Below are 25,498 nucleotides of genomic sequence, written 5' to 3'. Positions count from 1 at the left end.
TTAAAGTAAAAAACATCAAATTGTAGTCATTTAGTCCCTATAAAGCAAAATGAATGGCAGGCTGTTTGGCATGAAGCTTTGTGTTGCATACCAAACAGAAGTCGGTCAGTAGTGCCTGCTATTCAAAACAGAAAGTAATTCAATTAGAAAGGGACTGCATTAAACATTGACATAGACAGTAAATGATGGACCTCAGGGGAACCATATGTGATTATCCTACCAACTAATTTATTGAGCCCAGTAAAGATGCATTATAGAAAGCGAGTGGCAGGGGATGAAAGAGAGTGAATGTGAGCAGGAAGCAGATTATTAGTTGTAGGAGAGCGGCATGCAATTACAACATTCACTACAGCTCCTCTACATGTTGTGTAGGTTTTCAATTCACATGCAAAAATGTGATTAAATACTTCTGCTTAATTATTTGTTCACCACTTATTATTTTATGTTTTAATAGGTTGCTTTGATGGAACTATGCTCTCTTTGTTAATTGCAATATGTGAATAAATGTCCTTGTAGCTCATGAAAACAATAAATCCGTCGCTCATTGTGCATCTCAACAAGCCATTCAGACTTCATTTATCATATTATTCGTAGGTGACACAGAAAACAAGGCTCTACCCAAGTGGGCTCTGATAATGCACACATTAGAGGCAGCTGTTTATACATTTGACCCCTGTTGGGGAAAATTATATTGAGTTAAACAGAAACATTGCAGAAAAGCAAGAAATTCGAGGCAACAGACATGTTGACCATTGATTTGTAATGAGAAGATAATGCTATTTCGCTATTCTGGACACACTAAAATTGAATGAAAATCGAACAGTCAGTAGGAGTATGAGTACGTGCTTGTAATGTATTGCATCTAATTTCCTTCAGAGAGGAAACAATGTATGGTTTCCTGTTTGTATCAGTTTGAAATGGACAAAAAAAAAAAAAACCATACATCACATTTGCTCCTGAGTTTCGCAATAATTTTTTCCAAGTAATTAATTATATTAAAATTAGTTATATTAAAATGCATAATTTCTACTTTTTCCCCCTGTGGAAATATATGTAAAACTGTATGGTGCTGTTTTATTCAGTCATGCATGGAAATCGGATTTATTTTATAATGTACATGGTTGAACAAAATGAGCAATTTGCTTAACTACTTTCCCAGAAATGCCCAGAGGACAACATACTTATGTGGAACTAAAATGTTCCACTCATCTACCAAAACCCTGCAAGTATGATAATAATGAAAAGTTCTCATTTTTGAAATAAATGCTTGTTTTTGTGATCGAGTTCAATTATTTCAAATCATGATAATAAATTAGCCATGAAAAGCAGTTTCTCAGAGCTGAGTTGAGCAATTACTTTTTGTTTTTAATGTAAAAAACTCCAATCAAAAGAACTCCCAGTGTGCAATAAATAAATAACCTCATATTCTAAGACATCTTCATTATTGATATTGATCAAGGCAATAGCTTTGTGTTAGCCGTCAATACAGGAAAGTAAATGAATCCATAGCATATGTACAACATAAAGCTCCAAAAATATTAGTCTTCCTAAACAATAGTGCATAACTGTGAATTGGTCAAAGGTAAACTGATATGGAAACAGGGTATTGACAAATAAGCCTTCAATTCACTCTTGTGATCTCAGGGATAGAAAAAAAACAACCAAGTGATTTAATGATAGACATTACTTTCTGTGGCAAAAATATAAACGCCTGCATGTTAGTTTCTTTGTGTACTTATTTTAAAAAAGGCTTTTAAACAGAAAAACAGGCTAATATTAGCAATTCACTGACAGTTTTGAGGTATAAAGTGGGTCAAAGCACATCCACTTTGAATGATAATAATACTAATGAATATGCAGCACTCAGCTAAGTTTGGACAAATGCAGACACAATCAAACAGACTGACAAAACATGAACATATTTATTACATAAATGTGAAGAAACCACCAATATAATTGCATTGCTATAATTCATTTAAATGATTCTTGTTTATTTGTTTGGTTGTTTCCAAGAACCTTCGGGAGCTGCTAATTACAACTATAAAGATGGGTTCATTGATTGGTAATAGAAGAATTAATTCAACAAACCATGAAGAACCTTCAGCTGTATAGAAAAATCATATCTTAAAATGAATAAAAATTGACTTTAAAAGAAAAAAAACAAAAAATGGAAGGAAAACAGGTAAGTACCCCTTCTGAAAGCTTTATTTGAGAAGACCAACAGCACTTCTCATGTTGCAGCATCCAAAGCAATTATCTTATTACTGTGGACATTAAGAAGCTCTCAAACAGTTTACTTTTCACCATGCTCTCAGAAGCAAAACAGCTGTTCTCAGTCAACATTCAATTCTAGGCTTAATGAGTTTACGGTATAACCTCTGGCCGTTTTTATTCAAACCATCCGGAATTAGCTTACACAGTTACCTTTCATACCTAAATTAATTATAGCAGCATTACACCGAGCTAAAAGTGGCTTTGCACCTGCTCTTGTGCTATTTTGGTTGGGTATATCAGAAAAGGTCATCACATTAGCATATATTTTTCTATTCTGAGGTTTCTACATTCCCATTTCCATTGCATAAACTCTACAGAGCAATTAAATATGATATTGACTGTAACCAAGTCTTCATATTTTGCCAACTCCAATTTCCTGTTCATTTTTGATAACTTGTTTATCTTTTACTCCCTCGTTATCGGTTTCATCATAGACCATCCTGCAGTGGCACAAGTCTCAGAATAGATCCTCAATGGTTCAAAGCAATGATATTAAGCCCAAGTAGAACATCGGGTGGGCAGACATGATGTACCATGATACTCCATATGGATGTCCTACAAGGAGGCCAGATTAACAGCCAACCACAGTGGAAGGAAAGCCAAGATGAGGTGGAGAACAGTTAGTCTGATGCCAGCTGACTGGGGCATCTCAGGAAGCGATGTGCCTGACTTTGCAGCACTGGGTCTGGTGTAAATGTACGGATGACTCTGGGATTTGTCAGTTTGAGCAGGAAAGACATTTAAAGCAAATAATAATGGAATTAGAAAGAAAATCCAACACATGTAACTATAGTGACATAAAAAAATTACACTAATAATAATTTCTTACCACTGGGGGGCAAATGAGCTCAATAGGGTTTGAAAAGCTCTCCACCATGAACTTCTCCCCCTCAGGTTGAAACTTGCCACACAAGAAATGAGAGAAAAGATTTCATTTTAAAATGACATACTGTGCCTGTATGACAGTGGCATATAATCAGAGGTTGTACTGGTAAAATACCTCAAATGCACTGTACTGCACATCAAAATACTACATTTTTTTTTTTTAACTCTTTATTATTCATTTTTCTTTTCTATTTTCTTTTCTTTTATTTATATTCTACATTTTACTTTTATATTTAAATTATTTTATATTTTACTTTTATATTCTTATATTCTTTTTATTTATTTATTTTTTTTTTTGGAGCTTTGAGAATTTCTTCAGAGTTAAAATTGTTACCATGTTGTTCCACAGTCCCTTGGCTAACTCCTCATGTCCTTTCATGGTGAAGTGGAAACAGTCCGGAGTAAAAAAGCTCATATCAATCTTCCCATTCTAAGCAGAGATAAATATAAATGGCACAAATTATGAACAGCAAATTCATATTTTAATGTAAACTTTTTTTTTTTTAACCTTAATGCAAAACTAACTGCAATGTGTATAAATTATAGTAATTAATAAACAGTCAGTGGTCACTACTCACAGGGAGTCTTGGAGGATCTGCGTGTTTCAGGAATGGCTGCAAAACTACGGCAAAGTCATTCTTAAAGAAGCGGTCAGCGTGCAAGAGCTGCTCCAGTGCTTTCTGAGACAAAAGCAATGTCATTCAGCATCTGCAAATTACAGATTGATAACATAACGGTGTAGATAATTGTGAAAACAAACACACCTGGAATTCAAGGTTGACTCCAACCAGCTCCTTCAGATCAGCAGATCCCGCAGCTGGCTTTACCAGACAGGAGCAGAATGATCTGGAGAGATCAGAGCATAGGATAGGAGAGAAATTATCCTGTAGCACTGAAAGAATAAAGATGACGTGCCAACCATCTTGAGCAAAACAGGCTGAATGTTGTTACACATGAACATTAAAAGAAAGTTTTGATTGAATGATTCCAGAAAAGTGACTAGATATGCATTTTCCATGTGCAGCCATCATCGATGAAACCACTTTCTCCCTTCGCTCGATTAAGCTTGATAAATGCTTGATTTCATTTCCTGTACCTTTGGAGCAGACATCCTGGCGTGGGCTTCTGTACTTCCCTCAGGGTCTCCATCGGCAGTATCTGGACCACGTTCACTATCATTCGAGGAACCTGCAAAGGTAAATTAAAAGAAAATGTTCAAAAATATACTACCAAGGCTTCAATTATTCAATCAAAAATACAGTGCAAACAGTAATTTTGTTAAATATTATTACAATGCTAAATAAATTTTTTCCATGTTAATACGTTTTAAAATGCAATTTATTCCTGTGATGGTAAAGACGTTTTTTCAACAGCCATTATTTCAGTCTTCATTGTCACATGATTCAAGAAACATTTCTTATTATTATCATTAACGATGGAAACATCTGTGCTGCTTAACTTAAATAGTTTTTTTTTTTTTGTTAAGTTTTTTTTCAGGATTCTTTGATTAATAGAAAGTTAAAAATAACAGCATTTTTTTTTTTAAACATTTTTTGTAACAATGTAAAATCTTAACTTTCACTTTTGACCAATTTAATATATGGTACAGTACATTCAGTTCAATAATTTTAAAAAGAAACTGAAATCATTTTTCTGACCAATTTTCCGAAATTACCTCATTCATAAGCATTTCCAAGGACACAGTCATGTAATGGACAAAGTTCTCCACCGAAAACAGGGACTGTGTGTATAAATAGAGAACATAATTTTAGAGGCTCCAAAACACACTCCTACAGGACAATATGTCTGATACAGAATGCAGACTCTTTAAAGGTCACTTGGGCACTTTGACTAGCCTAGAACTGCGGTTTCTTAAAAAGCAAACATTTCAAAGCACTAGGACAACTTCCCATGAGAACAATGAAACATGCCATTAATGATCATCTTCACAAGCATCTATATGTTCACAATCAATTTAACATTTATTTAAGCCTCCTCTAGTTTCTGCTTTGACATTGTGAACAAAATTTGTCAATACTGTAGAAGAATCTTCTGTCTGTAGTTTGCCAAAGAAACAGCTTTGTAAGTAATGCCTTGTCTTTGCAGTAATCACAGATGTCATTCATCCCAATTAGAATGGTCAACAGTTTCCAGTCCTCATCAAAGTCAATATCCTATGGCAAAACATGGGGAAAATAAAATTCACAATAATGCCAAGATTTCACCATCTGTATTTGAAGGAAACGGCATATTCAAAATCACTTTAGCAAAATAATACACTTACCTCATATGTTTTCAGTGTATCAATCAAACGTCTGACTTGTTCAGGAAGATTACTAGGAAGACAGCAAAATTCATATCATCAGCTGATAAGACACCACAGAAAAATTACAAATATAGTTGAAGTAAAAATATCTTGATGGCATATTTTCAAGTGTTTTAGCTTTAATAATCATTTATGAAGAATGACTATTGATGTACTGGCATTTACAAGGTGTTGTGTCCTGTTACGGCCAGGTTAAATCCAGTCTCGCAGAGGGGAGCCGGGGTCCCATGGACCGTCTTAGTTGGGGCGGGTCCCACTAAATGGGGGTTGAAGAGTCGAATGATGTCTAAATCATAAGCACAGAACAGTCTGGGTCACCAATGCTGTATGCTTTTTAAGCATTTTGCAACAGATTTCAGTTTGTAAATGCAGAATATGACTGACATTAAGGCAAAACTACGTACTTGCCAGTGTTATGACATCTTGAAAGGTTCCATAGCCACCAATGCTGTTAAAATCACAATAAAAATAACCTTTTATTGGCAAATAAGTCACTTTATTTCTAAAAGTAGCAGTCATAAAGAAATCAAAAGCAATGTTAACATTAGTAATACTATTACCTCCAAGACACGTGACGAAATTCAATAGGTATGCCAAGAACTGTGGTTGCGTTTGCACCAATTGCTGTCTACAAGTGAGAGAATTACTATTATTAGAGATTATTATTATTATAATTTTATTCACCACACACCTGTATTATCAGTAACTGCATTAGTTATAAAAGTGTTCTTATTTTGCTATCTGCTTAAAGGGGTCATAAACTGCCTTGTTTTATTTTGTACTCTGAGGTCCACATATAAATGTTGTCAAGATATTTGCATCAAAAAAAACCCACATAATTTAGAAGTATTTTCTGTCCCCCCTCATCAGAATGCTCTGTTTGAATAGGCGTGGTGGATTGTAGAGTTGGAAGTAAACGCCCACTGCTATGATTGGTTAATAGTTTTGTATGTTTGACAGCCTCCGTTCTTCGCAGATGGATCTTGTGCCTTGTTTGTAAAGAATCCACGGTAAAATTAAGTGAACAAAGGACCAAGTTCTTACTGACGTGGTCTGGTACTTCATTAAAAATAAAGTTCATCCACTCTTTCCTAATGTTGGGATCAGAAGTAAGGCAATGCAAAGACTGTTTTTTCCCCCCACAGCTTGGCACTGCACAGCGTCTTTGTCTTCGGAGCCATCTTTATCGTTTGGTTTCTGTGTAGAGACCTGCGTTTGCCTCTCTTCATTTACCCACTACGTGCGATAATTGGTGGGCTAAACAGTTAATGATGTAGAATCGGTGGGCGGGGCTAAGCAGTTAATGTAAAATTAGTGGGCAAGGCAAAACAGGCAGCGCTGTAGAAGCAGGTGTTGATCTGTTTTATAAACATAAAATTTCTCAAGAACAATTTTTGAAGGGGACACAAATAATAAAGCCAAAATTGTACTTGTACGGATAGATTTGTGTACATAGCATGTGTATAGCATGGAGACAGTGTTTAAATATTCAGTTCGGTTCATATTGTTCACCACGCAGTAATATTATAATTATTATTTTGTGTCCTCCACATAGTATTTAGGTTTCGTCTAGGACTGAGGACTTCTCTTTAGATATTCACTGATCTGCCACTTAACATCATATTGAGCAAAACCCAACACATCGGTAGGTCTACAATATTTGCCTAATATCAGTTCACACACAGGCTTATCACCGTGTTAGTTATAGTGGGTGACAATCTACGTAATTAAGCTTAGTAAACTTATAATCTCTCACAGAAAACTACATCGGATATCATCATTATTTTTGTCATGACTAATTTATTAATGATCCAGCATCATCTGTATTAAATAGAAAGAATCATTTTACACGATATATAAATATATATATCGAATAAAATAGCCTTGACAGCCTAAGTTACTTACAAATAACTACTGAAGAACTTTACTCTCTCCCACCGGGCTCATGTGTGTATCGGTAAAGGTAGTAAGGAGGCAGTGGACCAAACCACTGTGAGGCAAGGGAGGGGGACTGAATACATTTCTGAACTTAAAACTGCTTTTTTGCGTTTATTTTGTTTTACTACTTACACAATTATTAGTATATGTCCATTATATTATTTACAATACACAGAGTCACTTGTAATGATATTTTTAGGGGGGGTCCCCCCCGGGATTTACGCCTATGGTCACACTATTACGTAACAGAGTGGTACATTCCACTAGCTCTCATTTTGACAGACTGGCTTCAATATAAACTGTTTTTAGACTAACAAGAAAGTTTTGAGTTCTGAAACTTACAGGATTTTTTCATAGCACAATGACCTCTTGTATATCAAAAGATCAAGGGAATTTTGGTTTCTCAGTTCATGACCCCTTTAAAGGCAGTTCACACAAAAATATAAATTCCATCATCATTTACACACCATCATGTCATTTCAAATCTGACTTTTTTTCCTGTTTAACATAAGAAGATATTTTGAGAAATAGTTTTTTTGTCCAAACAATTAAAGTCATGGTAAAGTCAATGGTAACCAACACTACTTTTATATTCCACAGAAGAAAGGAAGTCATACAGGTTTGGAACGACATGAAATGATAACAGAATTGACATTTTTTGGGTGAACTATCCCTGAAATTTATCTCATTTTGTCTCATGAGTGAATGTGATTAAATATAGTGTATAATTAATTATGTTGTCAGCTAACTAATGAACTGTGGTCTTTAAAACTGAAAAGGAAAGAGTCAATAATCACACTCACCGTCAATGAATCCCCAAGGGCAGCGATCACTTTAATATCCGCAGGCTTCACCAGCTCAACTACAATAGAGATACAGCGAATCAGAAGATCAGATACCTAAAGATTCTGCTGTAATTAAGTTTGCCCGTGGTACAACAAGAGCTAACATTCATCACCAATGATAAACATCAGCATCTAGGTAAAAATGTCCTCACAGCCTCGGAGAAAATGTGAAAAATCTAATTAAAAAAACTGTCCCATTCCTGACTAGTTCTGGCAGCTTGAATAATTAAGTTTGACCGTATTGACTTTAGATCAGAAGTCTGCATGCATCATACTATGTGGGCAAAACACTGACCCTAGACCAGCCTACCTGAGGTGGGCACAGAAGAGGAGGGGCTCATGTCAGGACACATGAAAGGTGGGTGTTTGAAACTGATTGGCCTGGTCTTCTCAGGAAACTCCTGTAACAAAATAACATGCTGGTTACAGTGAGGTCACAACTAAAACATCATTCAGGTCACGGACCACACTATAGACCAACCGGATACATTGTTTACATTATGATTTATTACAGACAAACCAATCAGAATGTTGTACTTATGGCCTCATGTGACATTCCAACACGAAAACATCCTTGATGGTCAAAACATTTCCATTACAAATACACAAACGCACCTTTCTAAGCGCTTCCTCACTATAGTGACTAAGTCCTTCCTCATATTCCAGCCTCCACTCGTCACCTTGGGAAAAATATTAAGATCCATAAGCACTTCAGACTTAATAAAGTTTGAAAAATAACAGTCCAGCTTCCACTGACTAGCACGGAGGCCTTATCATAGGTCCAAGCAAACATCTTGTTCCTTCATCCCAGGTCAATCTCACACATGTAACGTGGGCCCTGCGCTCCAGCTTATCTTCCCAGCTCTGGATGCTTCTAGCACTTACCTTTGACAGGACAGAGGGCTAGCAAACAGGTTGCCACGGCAATGAAAAGCCACTCCATGGTGGAGCGTTTCCAAGCGGGTTAGCACAATGGATGTGCGTGCAGAGAGAACGGGGCCATTATATCAGTGCCCCTTTATCTCCCCCACCCAAAACAGCTGAGTGACGAAGTTCAGGCCCACCGACATAAAGCATGATCCAGGCACACATGCAACTGCCAGAGGACTGGTGACCATTCACAACTTCAGAGAGCTTTAATAGAAACCGTATCGCACTGGGGTCTGGGAGAACCAGACCCGCAGCTCAATACAGATCTGGACCAGGAGAGATGTTGTGCACACTGGATGTGTGTTTGGACCGAACAGCATCTGTAGGTCTAATTATATTAAGATAGAAAATTACATTCATCTGTGAACCCATTGATTTTTTTATTAGTTATTTAGAAACATTGCCATTCGAAAATGTAGTTTTTCCTTTTTAAGTCTCATCCAATGTTATCTGTATTATGAGCGGTTTGATTGACATGGAACATAGAGGAATCTGTTATATTACTTTCAAAGCTTCAAACCATTGCTGAATTGTGAGAACTCTGCAAAAACAAACTAATGCTCTGGTGAATCTTCACAAGAAAAACAGTTCTTTACATCCTATTCACATACATATGCTTACATTACAGATTTTTTTTTATTATTTTTTTTTACACACCAAAAGTTGTGGTATTGCTATATTACCTGAAACGACAGACACCATTGCCGAATAATCAATAGATATTCTAGACATGCTCACCATTGAAATTATCTGAAATATTTTTCCTCTGAAAAAGAACCTAAAACTGAGATTTAGCACACAAACAGCCACATCCCAAAACAAATGGATCAGGTTCAGGAATTCACAGAGCTACAGATCTTACACGCATATCATCAAAAATATTTCTGAGAGCATTCAATGTACTGATCTTAAAATAAAAAAGCAAAAAGGTGTCTTGTAATACCAAAAATCGAGCATTATAGCCATACAGCAACCCATTCATCAATTTTTGAAAACTTTTGGAAAGGTTGAATGACTAATGATGAATGAGGTTTGAGGTAACTAGAGCTTAAAAAATCTGAAACATACTGGACACCAGCCATAACTGCACTAAATTAGTATCATTAACACCCTACAGAGACGCTTTTGTAACAATGAAAGGAAGTCAAGGGCAGTAGTCATCTGAATGATTCAACATTTGGCAAGGTGAGCGTTTATGTCAATAAAAAGCCTTATGAAAAACTGCTAACCTTAGATTATTACCGTGTAGTTTATTCATATGTAACTGTGCACATTTGAATCGAGACAGTGAAATCTACATCAATGCGCTGATGAAAACTACTTTTGTCCAAATACTGACGTTATAAATAATTTCTGGACTTCTGGAAAAAAATCTGCCAGCAAGCCACTTAAATGAAAGCATGCTGAGAGAATAAACTTTTTACACATCGAATTCAGAGCACAGTCCACCTCGCACTCTGCGTCTCAGAGGCATGGTGTCCAAGTTCGAATTTGTACCAAACTTAATACTTAAAAAAAACAAAAACAAAAAATCTGAATGGGTTGCACAAAATAGGTTCGATCCTTGGCTTTTAGCACAGTGGCAAGCAAAAGCAGAAACAACTAATGGAGTTCATTCAGCAATGTTGTTTTTTTCCCCCCACATAGTGAGTGTTGATTTGCACAAATGTTATTTCACCTGGCAAAACCCTGAGGCGCACATTTAAGATATTGTAGAAGTTCATCTAGTTTTTCCCCAAGCCACAGTTAAAAGACAAAGGAGGGGCTGGACAGGGCAACAAGAGTCCTGAAAGCTCTTTTGGGGTTAATAGGATTAAAGACCACAGCAGGTGTAGGTGTCAGCGGCTGTCCCAGGGAGAGAGACTCTATTGGGCCTCGATTCGTTCTCCCGTAATCCTTGTCCCATTTAGTCACCTCCAATCTGATTCCTGCTCTCTCATTGTTCCTCAGGCTCTCCGGCTGGCTGCTCAGGCTGGGCTGGAGGTCTAGGGGGCGCTGGAGGGGCTCTAGGTACGGCTTGGTGCTGTCTCTGCCGATATGCGATTACTGTGCCCAAGAGCAGAGCAATGACAGTCATGAGGTAGAGATCCCACTCTGGACCCAGTAACTGGTCAAGATCCACCTGAGATAGAAGCTCCTTCAGCTTAAGAAAACAAAAAAAGATTAATGCTATTGGTTAGTCCTTGACTTGAGGCAAATCAGATTTCAGGTGGATTCTCACTGATGGTCACGGATGTGACTTACATTAAGATCTTGCAGGTACTGTAGTGCATAAATAAGGCCCAGCTTGCACAGGGCCAGGAACACAGGAACTTGGGCGTCAGGACTGGCTTCTGCTGCCATGTCATAGAAACGCTTAGCCAGATGAATGTCCTGTGGAGGAACAATTAAAAAAATTAGTACACTGTATACACTACAGATTAAATATGGTCAGTAAAGAAATTAATACTTTTATTCAGCAAAGATGCATTAAATTTTTACAAAGAATCCTTAAAAAAAAAAAAAAAAAAAAAAGCATCTCAGTTTCGACAAAAATGCTAAAAAGCAAAACGTGTTTCAACATTGATAAATTTCTTGAGCACCAAATTGGCATACTGGAATGATGATTGATTTCTGAAGGATCATGTGACACTGAAGACTTGAGACTTTGCAATCACAGAAATAAATTACGGTACATTTTAAAATATATTAGAATTTTTTTTTGTAATAATGTCACAATTTCCTGTTGTTAATCAAATAAATGCAGGCTTGGGGTGCATAAAAGACTTCTTTCAAAACATCTCACAGACCTCAAATTTTTGAAAGGTAGTGTGCATGCTTGGTTATATGTAGTTATGCATGGATATTTCACCTGTTTAATACCAAGGCCCTTCTCATGCATATAGCCTAGGTTGAACATGGCCTGTGCACTGTGCTGTTGTTCAGAGGCCAGACGATAATGAATGACTGCAGTCTCGTAGTCCACATCAGTGCCATAGCCGTAGAAATGATAGTCACCCAGCTTGATTCTGGCCACTGTGTAACCTGATAACAAAACAAAAAACAAAACATAAAACAGATATGTTACAGAGGTCCTGGGTGTTCAACAGCTTCAATGATTGTCTGCCTTTACATTATCCTGCTTATTACTTAGCTATGTACCAAGTAAGTAAATAAATGGGCATGATATAGTGAAATTGCGTGTTTTATCAATATGTAATACATTTTCTTTAAAGAGTAATGTGAAAGTAATACGAGTATGACAATGATTGGTTGCCAGGGACAACAATAAAATAGCAGCAATGATACTGAAATGTGAGACAGCAGGATGCTGCAAATGACCAATCAGAATCAAGTATTTGAGAGAGCCATGTAGTAAGCAGTTATATTTGTCTCACTATAATAGTTGTAAGGTCATCAAAGCACTTTGGCATTTTGCTAGAGTGACTGTGTGGGTTGAAGAGAACGGTCTAACCTTGAGCAGCTGCTCTGGTCCAGTGGAGCAAAGCCCGTGGGTATGTTTCATTCTCATTGAAAATCTGTGATCCCTCTGAAAGACACATACAGAGTCAGATTTATTATTACAATGTGAAATGGCTTAATTTAGCTGGGTTTTAATTTACCAAGGGACAATAAACATGAAGGGAACATCTTTATACGCAGTCTCTCAGGCTTTCTGTGCAGAATGCTCTAACTTCACAAAGATTCTGGTGACCTTCAAGTGTTCCCACATATTTAGACATGAATTTCCATAACTTTTTTCCCAGTCATTTAAGATCACTAATAATCACGCTTTAAAGAGGTCATGAACATATATCAAGGGAATTTTGATATATTGAAATATAGGTCGTCACTGGACTATAAAAACATCCTGTAAATTTCAGAACTCAAAACTTTCTTGTTAGTCTAAAAACATCTTATATTGAAGCCAGTCTGCCAAAACGACAGCTTGTGGAATGTACCACTTCATGATGTAATAGTGTGGCTAAACACCACCTCTGCAGAAGAAGATCAACACCTGCTCCTTCATCGCTGCCTGTTTGGCCCCACCTAACGATTATTGTAAAAAGTGAGAAAAGTGAACGCAGGTATGTCACTTGCCCACCCGCGGCACTGTCCCCCACAGTCGTTTTGATTTTTTTAATAATAAAAATAATTTAGTTCAGTTAGAGAACAGACACTACAATTAAAAACTGAATGCAGCAGCTCAATACAAAGTGCCGAACAACAGTCACATCATAGATTTCATTCACGCGGAGAGTGAGTCGAGCTGACTGACAAGAAGAGTGGGGTGAGACAGACAAGATGATCGCGGAAGATTTAGTTTTAAAACGAAATGCAAAAGCGCATGTTTGGCAATATTTTGCATTTTGAAAAGCCTGTTGACTTTTGCCGTTTATGTAAGGTGATTTTGGAAGTTTTTTGGAAGATTTTGGAACATCTGTTTCTTATTTAATTGGTTCCACAGTGTTTGCTGATTTTCAGTTTTGTATAGGCCTACCTAGGCTATTTAAACTTTGTGCAAGTTATTTGATATTTTATATTAGGCATAGCCTATAGAATGGTGTATTTTTATTTGTTTTGTTAATAAAAGTTCTATGATCTATATATAGGCTAAGTTGAGTTTGAAGTTGTATTTTGGTGATGCTTGCCTTGACGCTGAATTGCCGCTAGTTCGAAAGTGAAAGTAAAATGCGCACGTCGCTTTTAAGATGCTTAGAAGCGAAGGAAAGTGAGGAAAAGAGGGAAAACTCAAACGAACTACAACAAGTGCTTTACGCTGAATTGCCACTAATTTGAAGGTGCTTTTACAAGCTTTTTAAAAGCGAAAAATACACATAGCTACAATCTCGATACACTTTATTTTAAGTAGCATGTGTCTGTGTACTTACATTTATAATTATGTTTTATGAAGTCTGCAACACATATGTAACAATCTTTTGGTTGCATAAGTAGCTGTGTAACAGACTCGGCCTGTTACATGTGTGTAACAGTAGCTGCCTATTACATCTACATAATCACAAACTGTAAGTACAGGCTGTTCCATAACTTAGTTATATGGTAAGTACATTTTTTTTCATGTAAATACAATGGCTACTACTAAGTACTAAGTAATTACTCCGTATAATGGACACCTTAAAGTTTTCCCTCACCGTCACAACCCTACTCTGAAGGCAACAAGGCGCTGTGCAGTGCCAAGCTGTGGGAAAACACATCTCTTTGCATTGTCTCCTTCTGATCATAACATTAGGAAAGAGTGGATGAACTTTATTTTTAATCCTTTGTTCACTTCATTTTACCGTGGATTCATTTACAAACAATTCAATTCACAATTCAACACAGGATTTTCAGAAAACCTGGAACTAAAAGACAATGCTGTGCCGACTATACTGGATCCGACAGTAATGTCACACCACAAGTGTGAGTAATTTTATTGAGTGCGAATAAGTTTTTTATTACGTGGTCACTCTTGCTTTGTCTGTTATTACAGATCATTTGATATGTACTGAGTATTTATGCTTTTTTTTTTTTTTTACCTAAAACACAGCAGTGTCCATCTATGAAGGATGTGTGCTGTCAAACATATACAACTATTAGCCAATCATAGCAGTGGGTTTTTACTTCAGAGTCTACAATCCACCACGCCTATTCAAACCGATGAGGGGGTTAAAAACAGGAGAGAAAACAGCCTATTACTCCTAAATTATGTAATTTGATGTAAAAATCTTGAGAACATTATAAGGGGACCTCAGAGTACAGTACAAAACAATATAAAAAGGCAGCTCATGACACCTTTAAAAATAATGAAAAAAAAAAAAATTTCCATGGAAGTTTTTCATTAGCATGTCAGTGACAAAACATTTTTAATTGTAATAATTTCTTAAGTAACATCTAGCTGATTAACTAGCAAAATCATTTGAATATTTTAGAGAACATGAAATAATAATTATATTCCCTTTAGAAATACATCCATGACTTTTCCAGGCCTAAAAATAACAATTTTAAAATTTCCAGCTTTTCATGACTATGGGTGGGAAATCTGTTCTTTACTACAAATTTCAGATTATTTTCAGGGCAGAATTGGAAAGTAAAGTATACATAAACTATTTTTTTATCATAAATTTTTTTTAAATAAAGATATGGTTTAAAAACAAAATTCAGATTAAAAGGCAGATGCTGACTAACTATTCTCAGACCAACTTTTAACCTAATACCACAGTTAATATGCATGTAGGTGTTGGAGGATTGGCGCCCTCTGGTGGTAGTGGAAAATCACTGACTCACTCTGATCAAGGATGAAGGCCACATTGCTCTGGGCGACCTCGTAGCCCTGTTCGGCCAGCAGTAGATACTGTACTACAGCAGAGTCCATGTCTCCCTCCTTAAAGCTTCCGTATGCTGCCATGAGTCTTTCAGACCAGCGGCCGCGCTCACACACGTTCTTGAAGAGCTGGTCTCACACACACGGTAAACTATCAGAAAAGTTTTTTTGAAACATGGCTATGCATGATGAAATCGTGTCTTACCTCCACTGCAGTGTGGCAGGAGCGCATGACCCCAGTCCCTGTGGCATGCATCTGAGCTAGATTATAGAAGGCTAGGATGTGACCCGCTTGAGATGCCAGGTTAAAGAATTTAAGAGCCTGCTTATAATCACGCTTCACTCCGATTCCATCTAAAATATGAAGAAAGTGAAAGTCATAAATACACTTTTCATACTCTCAACACCCACCAGCTGAAATGACTAACACATTTCTCAGTCCACAATGTTTGTCAAGATCATGTCAAAGCAGAATGCAGGTGGGAGTTTGTCATGGCAACAATCACCTAGGCAACCAAACCAAAAGGAGTTAGCTGTGATTTAAGATAAAAATAAGATAAAATTGCTATTGAAGTGGTGGAAGAGTGAGCTAGACAGGCTGGTAGAAAAAGGGAAAAGAAAAACAGAAATATATCCCGAAGCAATATTTTTAGAGCAGAGCAAATCTTGAAAAATTCACAGTATAAATTTTCATGGCTTTTCCACATTGGTTTCAAATTGTATTTTAAAAATGTCTATTAAATAAATACATAAAATATCAGTAATATTTGTTGTTATATTTTGAAATGTGTAATGTCATTAATAATAATAATTCTGTTCTATATTATGAGGCATGTGCTGTGTAATTGTTGGGAATATGCACACTTCTCTATTTGCAATACAAATATGAATATTAAACTACTTTTGTAAATGAATGCATTATTTAAACTGTCAAAATATTTATATATCAAATTTACCTCATAAATGATGTATTCTGGTGTTATAATATTAAATACAATAAAGCGCTATATAAATGCCTCATTCATTCATTCATTAGATGGCCTTTACTGGCTCAATAAAACCTGTTACTTTGTGTCAAAAATGGCTGCATATTTTTCCTTTTGTAGTAACAGCAGGAAAATTCAAGAAGCAGAAGTGAAGGGGGAAAAAAAGGAAGCAAATAATTCACATGCAATCTCTCTGTCTGACACACACTTACTGTAGTACATGGTTCCCAGCTGCAACTGTCCATCCACCCAGCCTTGCTCTGCAGCCTTCTGAAAATACTTCAGTGCCAGGTCATAGTTCTGCAGGATCGAGAAGAAACAATGACTACAATAGATCTTTGAGTGATTGCATAATGTTCCTCTCATCTAGGAAACTCACCACAGGAACACCCCTTCCATACAGGTAAGCCATACCGAGGCCACTCTGGCCAACTGGATTTCCCTAAAAAAAAGCCAACAAAAGTTGGAGATTAGAGAACATTTGACAATTAACACTTTCTGAATCTTGACAGGGAGAAAAAATTCTCACCAAATCGGCAGCCTTTTTGAAATAATGCAGGGCTGTGTCATTGTTCTGAGGCACATACTCACTGCCTTCAGAGTACATCTGAGACAACAGAATGAGAGTTTGACACAGAGGTTGAACAACAGTAAGATCATTCAGCTACAGTCCAGGAAAACTAAAAATAAGGGACTTATTAAGTCTATACCTTTCCAAGGAAGGCCATTGCATGCGTGTTCCCTGCATTTGCTGCTTGGTTAAAGTACTCATATGCTCGCTGAAAATAATGACAAACAAAGTAACTATAAAATCATTATTTCAAATTATTAGAAGAAATGCACATAAAATGGCAGAGCCGCCAAAAAAAAAAAAAAAAAAAAACACTACCTGATGATTCTGTTCCACACCTCGTCCTCCATGTAAGTGTAACTGGCCCAGGCCCACCTGGACAAAAACATTTAAATGTGATAGTAATAATACAGATAGTGATAGTAATGGGATACAGTTTATGTTCAACTTCAAATAATTACAAAGAGTGAAATTCTTCTTACAGACAAATCAGAATGGTTTTATTTTACCTGTGCCTGCACATCTCCTTTCTCAGCCAAGAACTGGTAGTACTGGATTAAATCCTCCTCTAGCATTCCACTGCTAGAACCAGGATTTTCCACTTCATCTAAGAGCCGGATCCGCTGTACTGCACTGCCCCCTGTCAGGGATACGTCGCTGGCCACTAATAAAAATATATATTTTTTTAAATCTTAGGTTACTTTGATATTAGAAGACTTAATCATCAATGAGTTCAGATATGGATATAGTGAGAATAACCGAGCAGTACCAGCGATTATTCATGAGCAGTATGAGTGTAATTCAAACTAAAAATAAATTTCTACAGACATTTCATAGTTTTATGGTCACACTGCACTGCTCACGTTTAGCATTTAAGTCACTAAACATTTTCTTAGACAGACTGGGAAAAAAAGCGAGTGGCGACCAAGGATCCAGACAGCATGTTTTAAAAGATACTGTGCTGAAATTCTATATGTTTAGACATTATGAGGACTGCATATAAATGTGACAAGATTTACCATGATTGGCCACTAGTCTGTAGTGAGTGAGAGCAGATTCACAGCTCTGAGGAACCCCAACACCTCCCCAATATCTGTAGCCCTGAAAAAAAAAATTATGGCATTTAGCAGACAGCACAGCCAGGAAATGCAGGCTAAACACAAGCCTACACAGCACCAATGCATTAAGAAAGTAGTCATGGATAAATTATGGTGCCACAGGATCTGAGGTTTCAACTTTGCTTCATGTAACTGAGCCAACGTCTCGGTCAGAACTTCAATAGATCTGAAGGTTTGTTTAGACACTCAACTTGATATATGCAAAGTCAAATAAAGACTTGACTCATACGATAAGCAAGTCATCAAGTCTAATTTCCTGGGTGGAACAAGATCCCCCATTGTTTAAAATACAGGACAGAGAATCATTCTTCTTACCAGAATCATATGTGCTACTAGGTTTCCACCCAAAGCTCCAAAGGTGTAGTACACCAATGCCTGCAATTATATGAAAAACAGCATTTTCATTAAACATTCACATTTAAAAATAAGCAGGCTGTGCTTTCTAGATAAATGTCATTAGAGAATACCTTTGCTTGACTTGAGTTCACCCCTAATCCTGCAGCATATAGGAAACCAAGTGCCTGTGCGAACACAAATTGAAAATTGGTTTCTCAAAAAAAAAAAAAAAAAAAAAAAGAGTAATGAATGAATAAACTTTTCTTGATGCAATAGTACAGCAGTGATACAACCCCACACACAGCTGCTATTCTTAAGAAACGGCTTGAAATGAGTCGCAGGACAAAAAAAGCATCAGTATTAACATAGAATGATGATATTTAGTTAATAAACAGTTGCTATTACAGTCTGGGCTTTAGGGGAGCCCTCCAGTGCCAGCTTCTCAAAGATCTCCTTCGCCTGAGGAATGCTCTGGGGCAAGTAGTCTCCAAACAGCATGGCATATGCCACCTTCTCCATGGCCTTGGCATGACCCATCTCTGCAACTTTCAGGAGTCTGTCATACAACCTGTAACACAGAAATAAATATAAATATACACTACTGTTTAAAATTTTGTGGTTGGCATGTCTCTTATACTCATCAACAGGGCCGCATTAACCATTGGGCTAGGCGGGGCTGAAGCCCCGGGGCCCGTGATTGGCTGTGGAGTAGATTGATTGGTCATTGGTAGCGCCGATCGCCAAAGCCCCACCATGCCTCCCACTTATTAGCGCTATTATTTAGTGGAGCTTTTCCATAAATTTCAGTGCAGTACCATTAGAGATTGAAACGTCACGTTTGCATTTGTTTTACCAATCATTACCGCTGCGTCCGCACTCACCTCTCTTCGCTTCGTTCTGGCGTAATCTGGAAATGGTCATGCAAAGAACAATCTTCGAAAAGTAAAAATGTCTACCATTCAAAAAAATAAAATAAAATGTGAGAGAGGGGCCATTCTAAAAAAATAAAAATAAGGAGAGAGGGAAAAACACGACTTAGTCAGTAAAATTCCCAGCTGTCAGGCTATTTTACTAAAGCTGATGATGGAGTGCAAGTTGTGGAACAGCAAGTGGACCGGACACATGGAGTAGATAAAAACATAGCGTCATTGTCGCCACAGATTTTAGGTTAGTTTGATTATTAGATTGATGGATTTATATTGCTTGTTGTATTTGAGCAACCTCTATAGGCCTATATTCGCTTTTGGGTTGAGAAATAATCCGGTAGAAATATGTCAATCGTCTAGCGCGTCATGATGTTAGTTTATCATTTAAACTCATTTTAAACATTGTGGTTTAAAAACAAATTTAACTGTTCAGGGACAATAAGAAGCTATAACGCATGCATTTACAGCCTAAAAACGTGCGGCGCGTTAAACACCTGCCTAAACTTGAGTTCTTTTTAGCGCCTTGAGCTTAAACGTTCAAATATGGTTAGGCCTATGTGTCAAAACGCGAGTATCCTCGTAAACCAGTCATTTGTGTCTTACATGAACATTATAGTTAAAGATAAAGCATGCATGTGAAGTGTAGGCTATGTGAGTTCCTGGCATTGTATGATGTGATTTTAAAGGGATAGATCACCCAAAAATTTAAATACTGTCATCATTTACTCAGCCTCGAGTTATTCTGAACCTGTATGAATTTCTTTGTTCACCTCAACATAAAAGAAAATATTTTGAAGAATGTTCATAACAAGAAGGTTTCTGGGCCCCATTGACTCCAATAGTGTATTTTTCTTTCTTTCTTTTTTTTTTTTCATACTATGAAAGTCATGCAGCAGCTGTTTGGTTACCAGCATTGTTCCCAATATATTCTTTTGCGTTCAACAGCAGAAGGAAACTCATACAGTTTAAGAAAAACAACAGAATTTTCATTTTTGGGTGAACTATTCCTCAAAAGCAGCCTGATATAGCTGCTGTTGCCATTTGTGTCAATAATGTGAATCAAACATCAGAAAGAAAATCACTCCATGTCCTTGACTGAATCACTTTTGTAAAATAAGAATTAATCTATATTGAATTTATACAGTGAAGACTATTCAGTCTATTTGTACATTTACTTTATACAATATAATGTTTTTTATTCAGTGTTTTAAGTTTTTCAAGTAGGTCGATTTATGTATCTTTGTTCTCTTGTCATTCATGACTGTTTACTTGTCTTAAGTAAGCTTGGTTTTACTTAGGCTAGTATTATTTTTTGTGATATTGTAATTAGTAACAAGAATGATAAAATTTCAGTGCATCAAAAATGTTGATAGGATAAAAATCCTATTTAAAGCTATATATATATATATATATATATATATATAATTATTGTGATGGGGGGCCCTGCAGTAAGTCATAGCCCCGGGGCCCAGTGAGGTCAGATGAGGCCCTGCTCATCAAGGAAGCATTTATTTGATTAAAACATTTTTTAAAACAGTAATATTGTAAAATATTGTTAACTTTTTTTTGTTACAATACTTTTTTACCATTTTAATGAATTTTAAATAATTTTTACCCGATGGCAAAGCTGAATAAATTCAGCAGCCATTACACTTAGGAAACTATTCTAATATGCCGATTTGGTGCTCAAAAACTCTTGTCATTATTAATTTTAAAAACAGTACTTTTTAATATGTGTGTGGATACAGTGGATAAGTTTTTTTCCCAAGTTCAAAATAATTTATTTGACAAATCTTTTTTTAACATTAGACATTCCATTAATGTGTTTAGTTTTAAAATAATAAAATAAAAAAATTATACCTTAGTTCAATTATACACGTTAATTCTTTCGACTCCAATACAGAAACCAAAAATGTCCTACAAGGTATGTAAAACTAAATAAACATTTGCAAAAACTATACCTTCAAACCCATTCACAACAACTACAATAATAACAATAACTGTAAAGGTATAGTTTTAATCAGTGATGGGAATAACGGAGTTATAAATAAAGGGCGTTACTAACGGCGTTATTCTTTTCAGTAAGAGTAATCAAACGAATTACTGTTTCCCCCGTTACAACGCCGTTATACTGAAATAAAATGCGACGTTACTATAATTTATAATATTATCATCATTTTATTTTTCAGTTTAACTGAATGGATGCACAGTGTTGTATTTGACATATCGTAAACTCTAGTGTGAAGGCGCACGACTCGCCGTCGCTTTCTCTCACATACACGCACGCAAAGAAAGATACAGATCAAGAGAGTCTCTCATAACATGCAGAAGTGACGCGCTACATGTAAATGATATTCTTTGTAGTATTTTCCTCTCAAAATAACGGAGTTCCTTTGGAATTCTTCAGCTTTTAAGAACTACCGGGTTCTCTGGTAGTGGGCGGAACTTATGAACTTATGCGCAAACGACAATCTCATTGGCTGGCGCTCACCTATTATCTTCTCTGTTTTGATCTCAGCAAATCAATTCGAGCGAACGCAGACAACGTGATTAATATTCATGAAACCAGCAGCTCATTAATCCTTAGTGCGTTTTATATTGTTATTAGTAGTATAATTCGTAGTAGTTACCTTATCAGTATTATTTATTTATTTATTTTTCCCCTTTTATCGAAACTCTAAATGACAAACAATATCTTAAGCACCACCACCAGTCCTAAGTTCAGTCAACATGAGAATTATTAATAAAGTTATATCATTATATAATGCTAAATGATCATAATATCAGATTATAATGCTTGACTGGCTGATGCTAAGTGTCAGATATTTATATAAAAAAAAAAAAAAATACGTGCCATTTTACAAACATAAGCTTTATAGGCTCTATATATAATTGGTTGATAATATTTACAATAATATATTGAATTTGATAGGCGTCTCTCACATTGTCCCACAGAAATATTAGATTAGTGTACAATGTTTTATAATAATCATTTATTCTATTTAGTGTCCATTTCATTCATTTAATATTGGGGGCATCCAAGTTGTGACATATTTGAACTTTTTTTTTTTTTTTTTTTTAAGTAACGCAATAGTTACTTTCCCTGGTAATTAGTTACTTTTATAATGATGTAACTCAGTTACTATTTGTGAGAAGTAACTATAACTAATTACTTTTTTAAAGTAACGTGCCCAACACTAGTTTTAATCTCATTAATTTTAATATTGTTCTAAAATGTAAAAGAATAGCAGAGTCCACACCACAACTACAATGGCACAGAGGAACAATACTGTTGGAATTACTTTAACAACAAATTTTTTCCAGCTGATGAAAGATAAAAATATTAACAGCCAACCACAATCAAAATCGGCCAATCAGAATCACAGCCTGCTTTAAAGAACATAAGTATTTAAAGCAGCAGATGACAGAACCGCAGCATGTGCTTGTAATAAACAAAATATTATTGTGCGTTGGTGTGGATGCTGCTATAATTATCATTATAGTTATAGCTTTACAGTTAACTTCCTTGTTGTGAATGGGCCTTTAAGGTGCAAATATCCACACTTTAGGGCAAGGTCAGGTACAGAGGTGTATCTTTGAGGGTACTGCACAGGCTACAGACTTAAAGAACAGTTTTTGCACATTTCTTCAGATAGTGTAGGTTCAAGACATAGAAATCATAGGAAAACGGTTCAAATAGCACTGCAAGAAAAAAAATTCCTGGCTCCACAGGACTCACTCTTTCTTCTGGCTCCTTCTGTTGGTGCTGTTAATCATCTTAATTGCATCCTGGTACTGTTCTTCAGCCTCTTCCACCAACCGCCTCTGCTCTGCTTGCTCTTCCGCTGTGAGGACAGATACATTACACATGCATTTGGCGTAACAACTGAAAGTGCTAAAAAATAAATAAATGAATAAAATAAAATAAAAATCACAATTAATTTATAGTACAGGTAAAGTTAGCATTGATCTTTTCATAGCTAGGCAACAAATGCAGAAGAGTAAGAGTACCAAAAACACCTTTGACTAACATACCAAGAACTCTTCCGCTTTTAATTAAGTAGTATCATATTTTGTGTAGACTGTAGAGTCACAATATGATTCATTTTTACAATATAAAGTATGCTTCCAATAACAGCTCACTCACTTTCACAGAAGCCCCATTTCTTATCAGTGTTGTAGTTGTATGTTGTGGCACACCACAGCCTCCCATCTCCTCTGCCTTCAGTAGTGCACTCCATATACTCTTTCTCTTGGAAAAGAAATGGAAAGATGCAGGGCTCCCCAGAGGCTGTTCCACCAATTGCCACTGGAACTATGATAAACACCAATGAGAAAATGACACAATAACCAGATACTTCCACAGGAAACATACACACTTGTGAATGCATGGGTGAGCAGGTTTCTTTTCTCAATAAACACTGCAAGCTGTGATGCGGAGAGCAACAAAGAAAGATCTTGTGCTGTAAAACCCTAAACTAAGCAACAAACAGTAGCAAAACCTTGAATGTGTGAGCAGAAGATTAGCTACGTAGTAAATCCATATTAATAAAATTATGCTAAATGTACAGAGAAATCTACAGACAAAACCCGAACACTATATCTTATACAGGAAGCACCTTCAGACCCCATCTGGGTCTACTTACCTTCTTTATGACGCTCCTCTGGTGGAGGAGGTTGATTCGGAAGGTCTTCCTGTTCAACCCCCTCAACCTCACTCTCTACTCCAGCGTCTGTTGTACTGCTGCCGGCCTGGGCATCTTTAGAGACATACGCATGTCCCGCCACAATTTTGGAGCCATCATTGTTATCTGTGCTCTGACCATAGACAGAAAACATGGAATAATTAGTCGATAAATAAATTAGTTTAAAATAAAATAAATAAATGAGAGTGTGTGTATGCATGTATATGTTGTGTCAATGTATATTATTTATTTTTATTTTTTTTAATGTATACATGTGTGTTAGAGAGCGATCTTTTTGTACATGAATGTATACACACAATTAGTCAAAATAATATCAATATTTTCACTATTTGGGTGTATACAGTGATGTTTTAATTTGAAAAAAAAATCATTTTAAATTTAACATTGAGAACATGGAATCTAATTTCTTTTCTCAAAATGCAATACCATGAATCACTAACACAAAACATTTCTACCCAACTGCACATTAAATGGCTCTGATAATATGTCATTATGATTAAATGCTGTATTACCTGAGACTCACCACCCTCTGCAACTCCATCATCTTGAAGTACTTCTGCAATCAAAATGCCAACTCATATACACTTTATATACAACACGTTAACATATTAAATGTACATGTAAAATAGCGTCTAAATAAACACACATGTTCCTAATAATTGAAAAAGAGCCTCTGACTCACCACCAGCTGTCACTTCCAAAGTCACAGCTAAAGCCACAATAAGGACCAGACAAGACCTCTTAGTGGGATTCATGTTGCCAGAGTGTGCAAAACGCAGCGGACTAAAAATCTGACTTAATTAAACCTGCACACTAACTTATCTGTCTGTTGTCCTAGATAGCCATTTAGCTATATAAATCTGTCAGTGAACTGCACCTGACTGCATAACCGACTAGCTATAGAACTTGACCAGCAAGCCAGTCAACCAGAAACTTCTCCCAAAAGAAAAAATGGATTCTAATAAAACAACCCATTCGCATAAACGGGACATTAACACCCTTACCAAAGCATTTTGAGCTAGCAGCTCAATGTAACTAACTCAGTGACAGCCTGTCTGCAGAGCTAGCACAGCTAAACACACAACACTTCCCAGAGACTAATGCCGTGTCGGCGCAGACCATGAAAACATTCCAAGACGACTTCCGGAGCAATGTTTCCAAGGCACCTGCAACGTTTATCAAATTCAACAACACAAGACAGTAACAGTTAAGCCGTCGTTAGGGTTTCTCGTGTTACAGCATATTTCTGTTCACTGACCGACCCCTATTTCCTAATCCGCTGCGGCTTCACCAATCAGGAGACGGCATCGCAGATAATAGCCAATCGCTGCGCGCCAAGAGTCAGTTGACCAATCA

At 36.5% G+C, this 25,498-nt stretch overlaps 2 protein-coding genes across 3 annotated transcripts; both read right to left on the bottom strand.

Annotated features, from left to right (window-relative positions):
- Positions 1–1,625: 1,625 nt before the first annotated feature.
- si:dkey-177p2.18 (phospholipase B1, membrane-associated) lies at positions 1,626–9,433 on the bottom strand. Its single transcript, XM_058756176.1, has 16 exons — positions 9,154–9,433; positions 8,884–8,948; positions 8,579–8,669; positions 8,227–8,285; positions 6,046–6,113; positions 5,890–5,933; positions 5,651–5,771; positions 5,444–5,495; positions 5,253–5,333; positions 4,835–4,900; positions 4,256–4,347; positions 3,924–4,005; positions 3,738–3,839; positions 3,494–3,589; positions 3,104–3,175; positions 1,626–2,982 (listed from the first exon to the last, which is right to left on the bottom strand). The coding sequence occupies exons 1-16, from the start codon at positions 9,209–9,211 to the stop codon at positions 2,830–2,832; spliced, it is 1,302 nt and encodes a 433-aa protein (XP_058612159.1). The 5' UTR covers positions 9,212–9,433; the 3' UTR covers positions 1,626–2,829.
- A 124-nt stretch (positions 9,434–9,557) lies between these two features.
- Positions 9,558–25,417, bottom strand: sel1l (SEL1L adaptor subunit of ERAD E3 ubiquitin ligase). 2 transcript variants are annotated; one of them, XM_058756174.1, is made up of 21 exons: positions 24,825–25,417; positions 24,655–24,698; positions 24,083–24,254; positions 23,584–23,751; positions 23,176–23,281; positions 18,916–19,078; positions 18,642–18,695; positions 18,490–18,549; positions 18,076–18,157; positions 17,566–17,720; positions 17,375–17,431; positions 17,196–17,264; positions 17,015–17,092; positions 16,865–16,927; positions 16,698–16,785; positions 15,705–15,853; positions 15,463–15,628; positions 12,653–12,727; positions 12,050–12,222; positions 11,443–11,571; positions 9,558–11,341 (listed from the first exon to the last, which is right to left on the bottom strand). In XM_058756174.1, the coding sequence occupies exons 1-21, from the start codon at positions 24,895–24,897 to the stop codon at positions 11,135–11,137; spliced, it is 2,331 nt and encodes a 776-aa protein (XP_058612157.1). In that variant the 5' UTR covers positions 24,898–25,417; the 3' UTR covers positions 9,558–11,134. The 2 variants fall into 2 exon arrangements, with proteins under 2 accessions (XP_058612157.1, XP_058612158.1); XM_058756175.1 differs by having other exon boundaries at positions 24,083–24,196; positions 24,666–24,698.
- Positions 25,418–25,498: the final 81 nt, after the last annotated feature.

The sequence above is a fragment of the Onychostoma macrolepis genome, chromosome 20, assembly GCF_012432095.1.
Source record: "Onychostoma macrolepis isolate SWU-2019 chromosome 20, ASM1243209v1, whole genome shotgun sequence".
In the NCBI taxonomy this organism is placed as follows: Eukaryota; Metazoa; Chordata; class Actinopteri; order Cypriniformes; family Cyprinidae; genus Onychostoma; species Onychostoma macrolepis.
The sequence above is the reverse complement of the archived record's forward strand: the minus strand, read 5'-3'. Positions and strand labels throughout refer to the sequence as shown.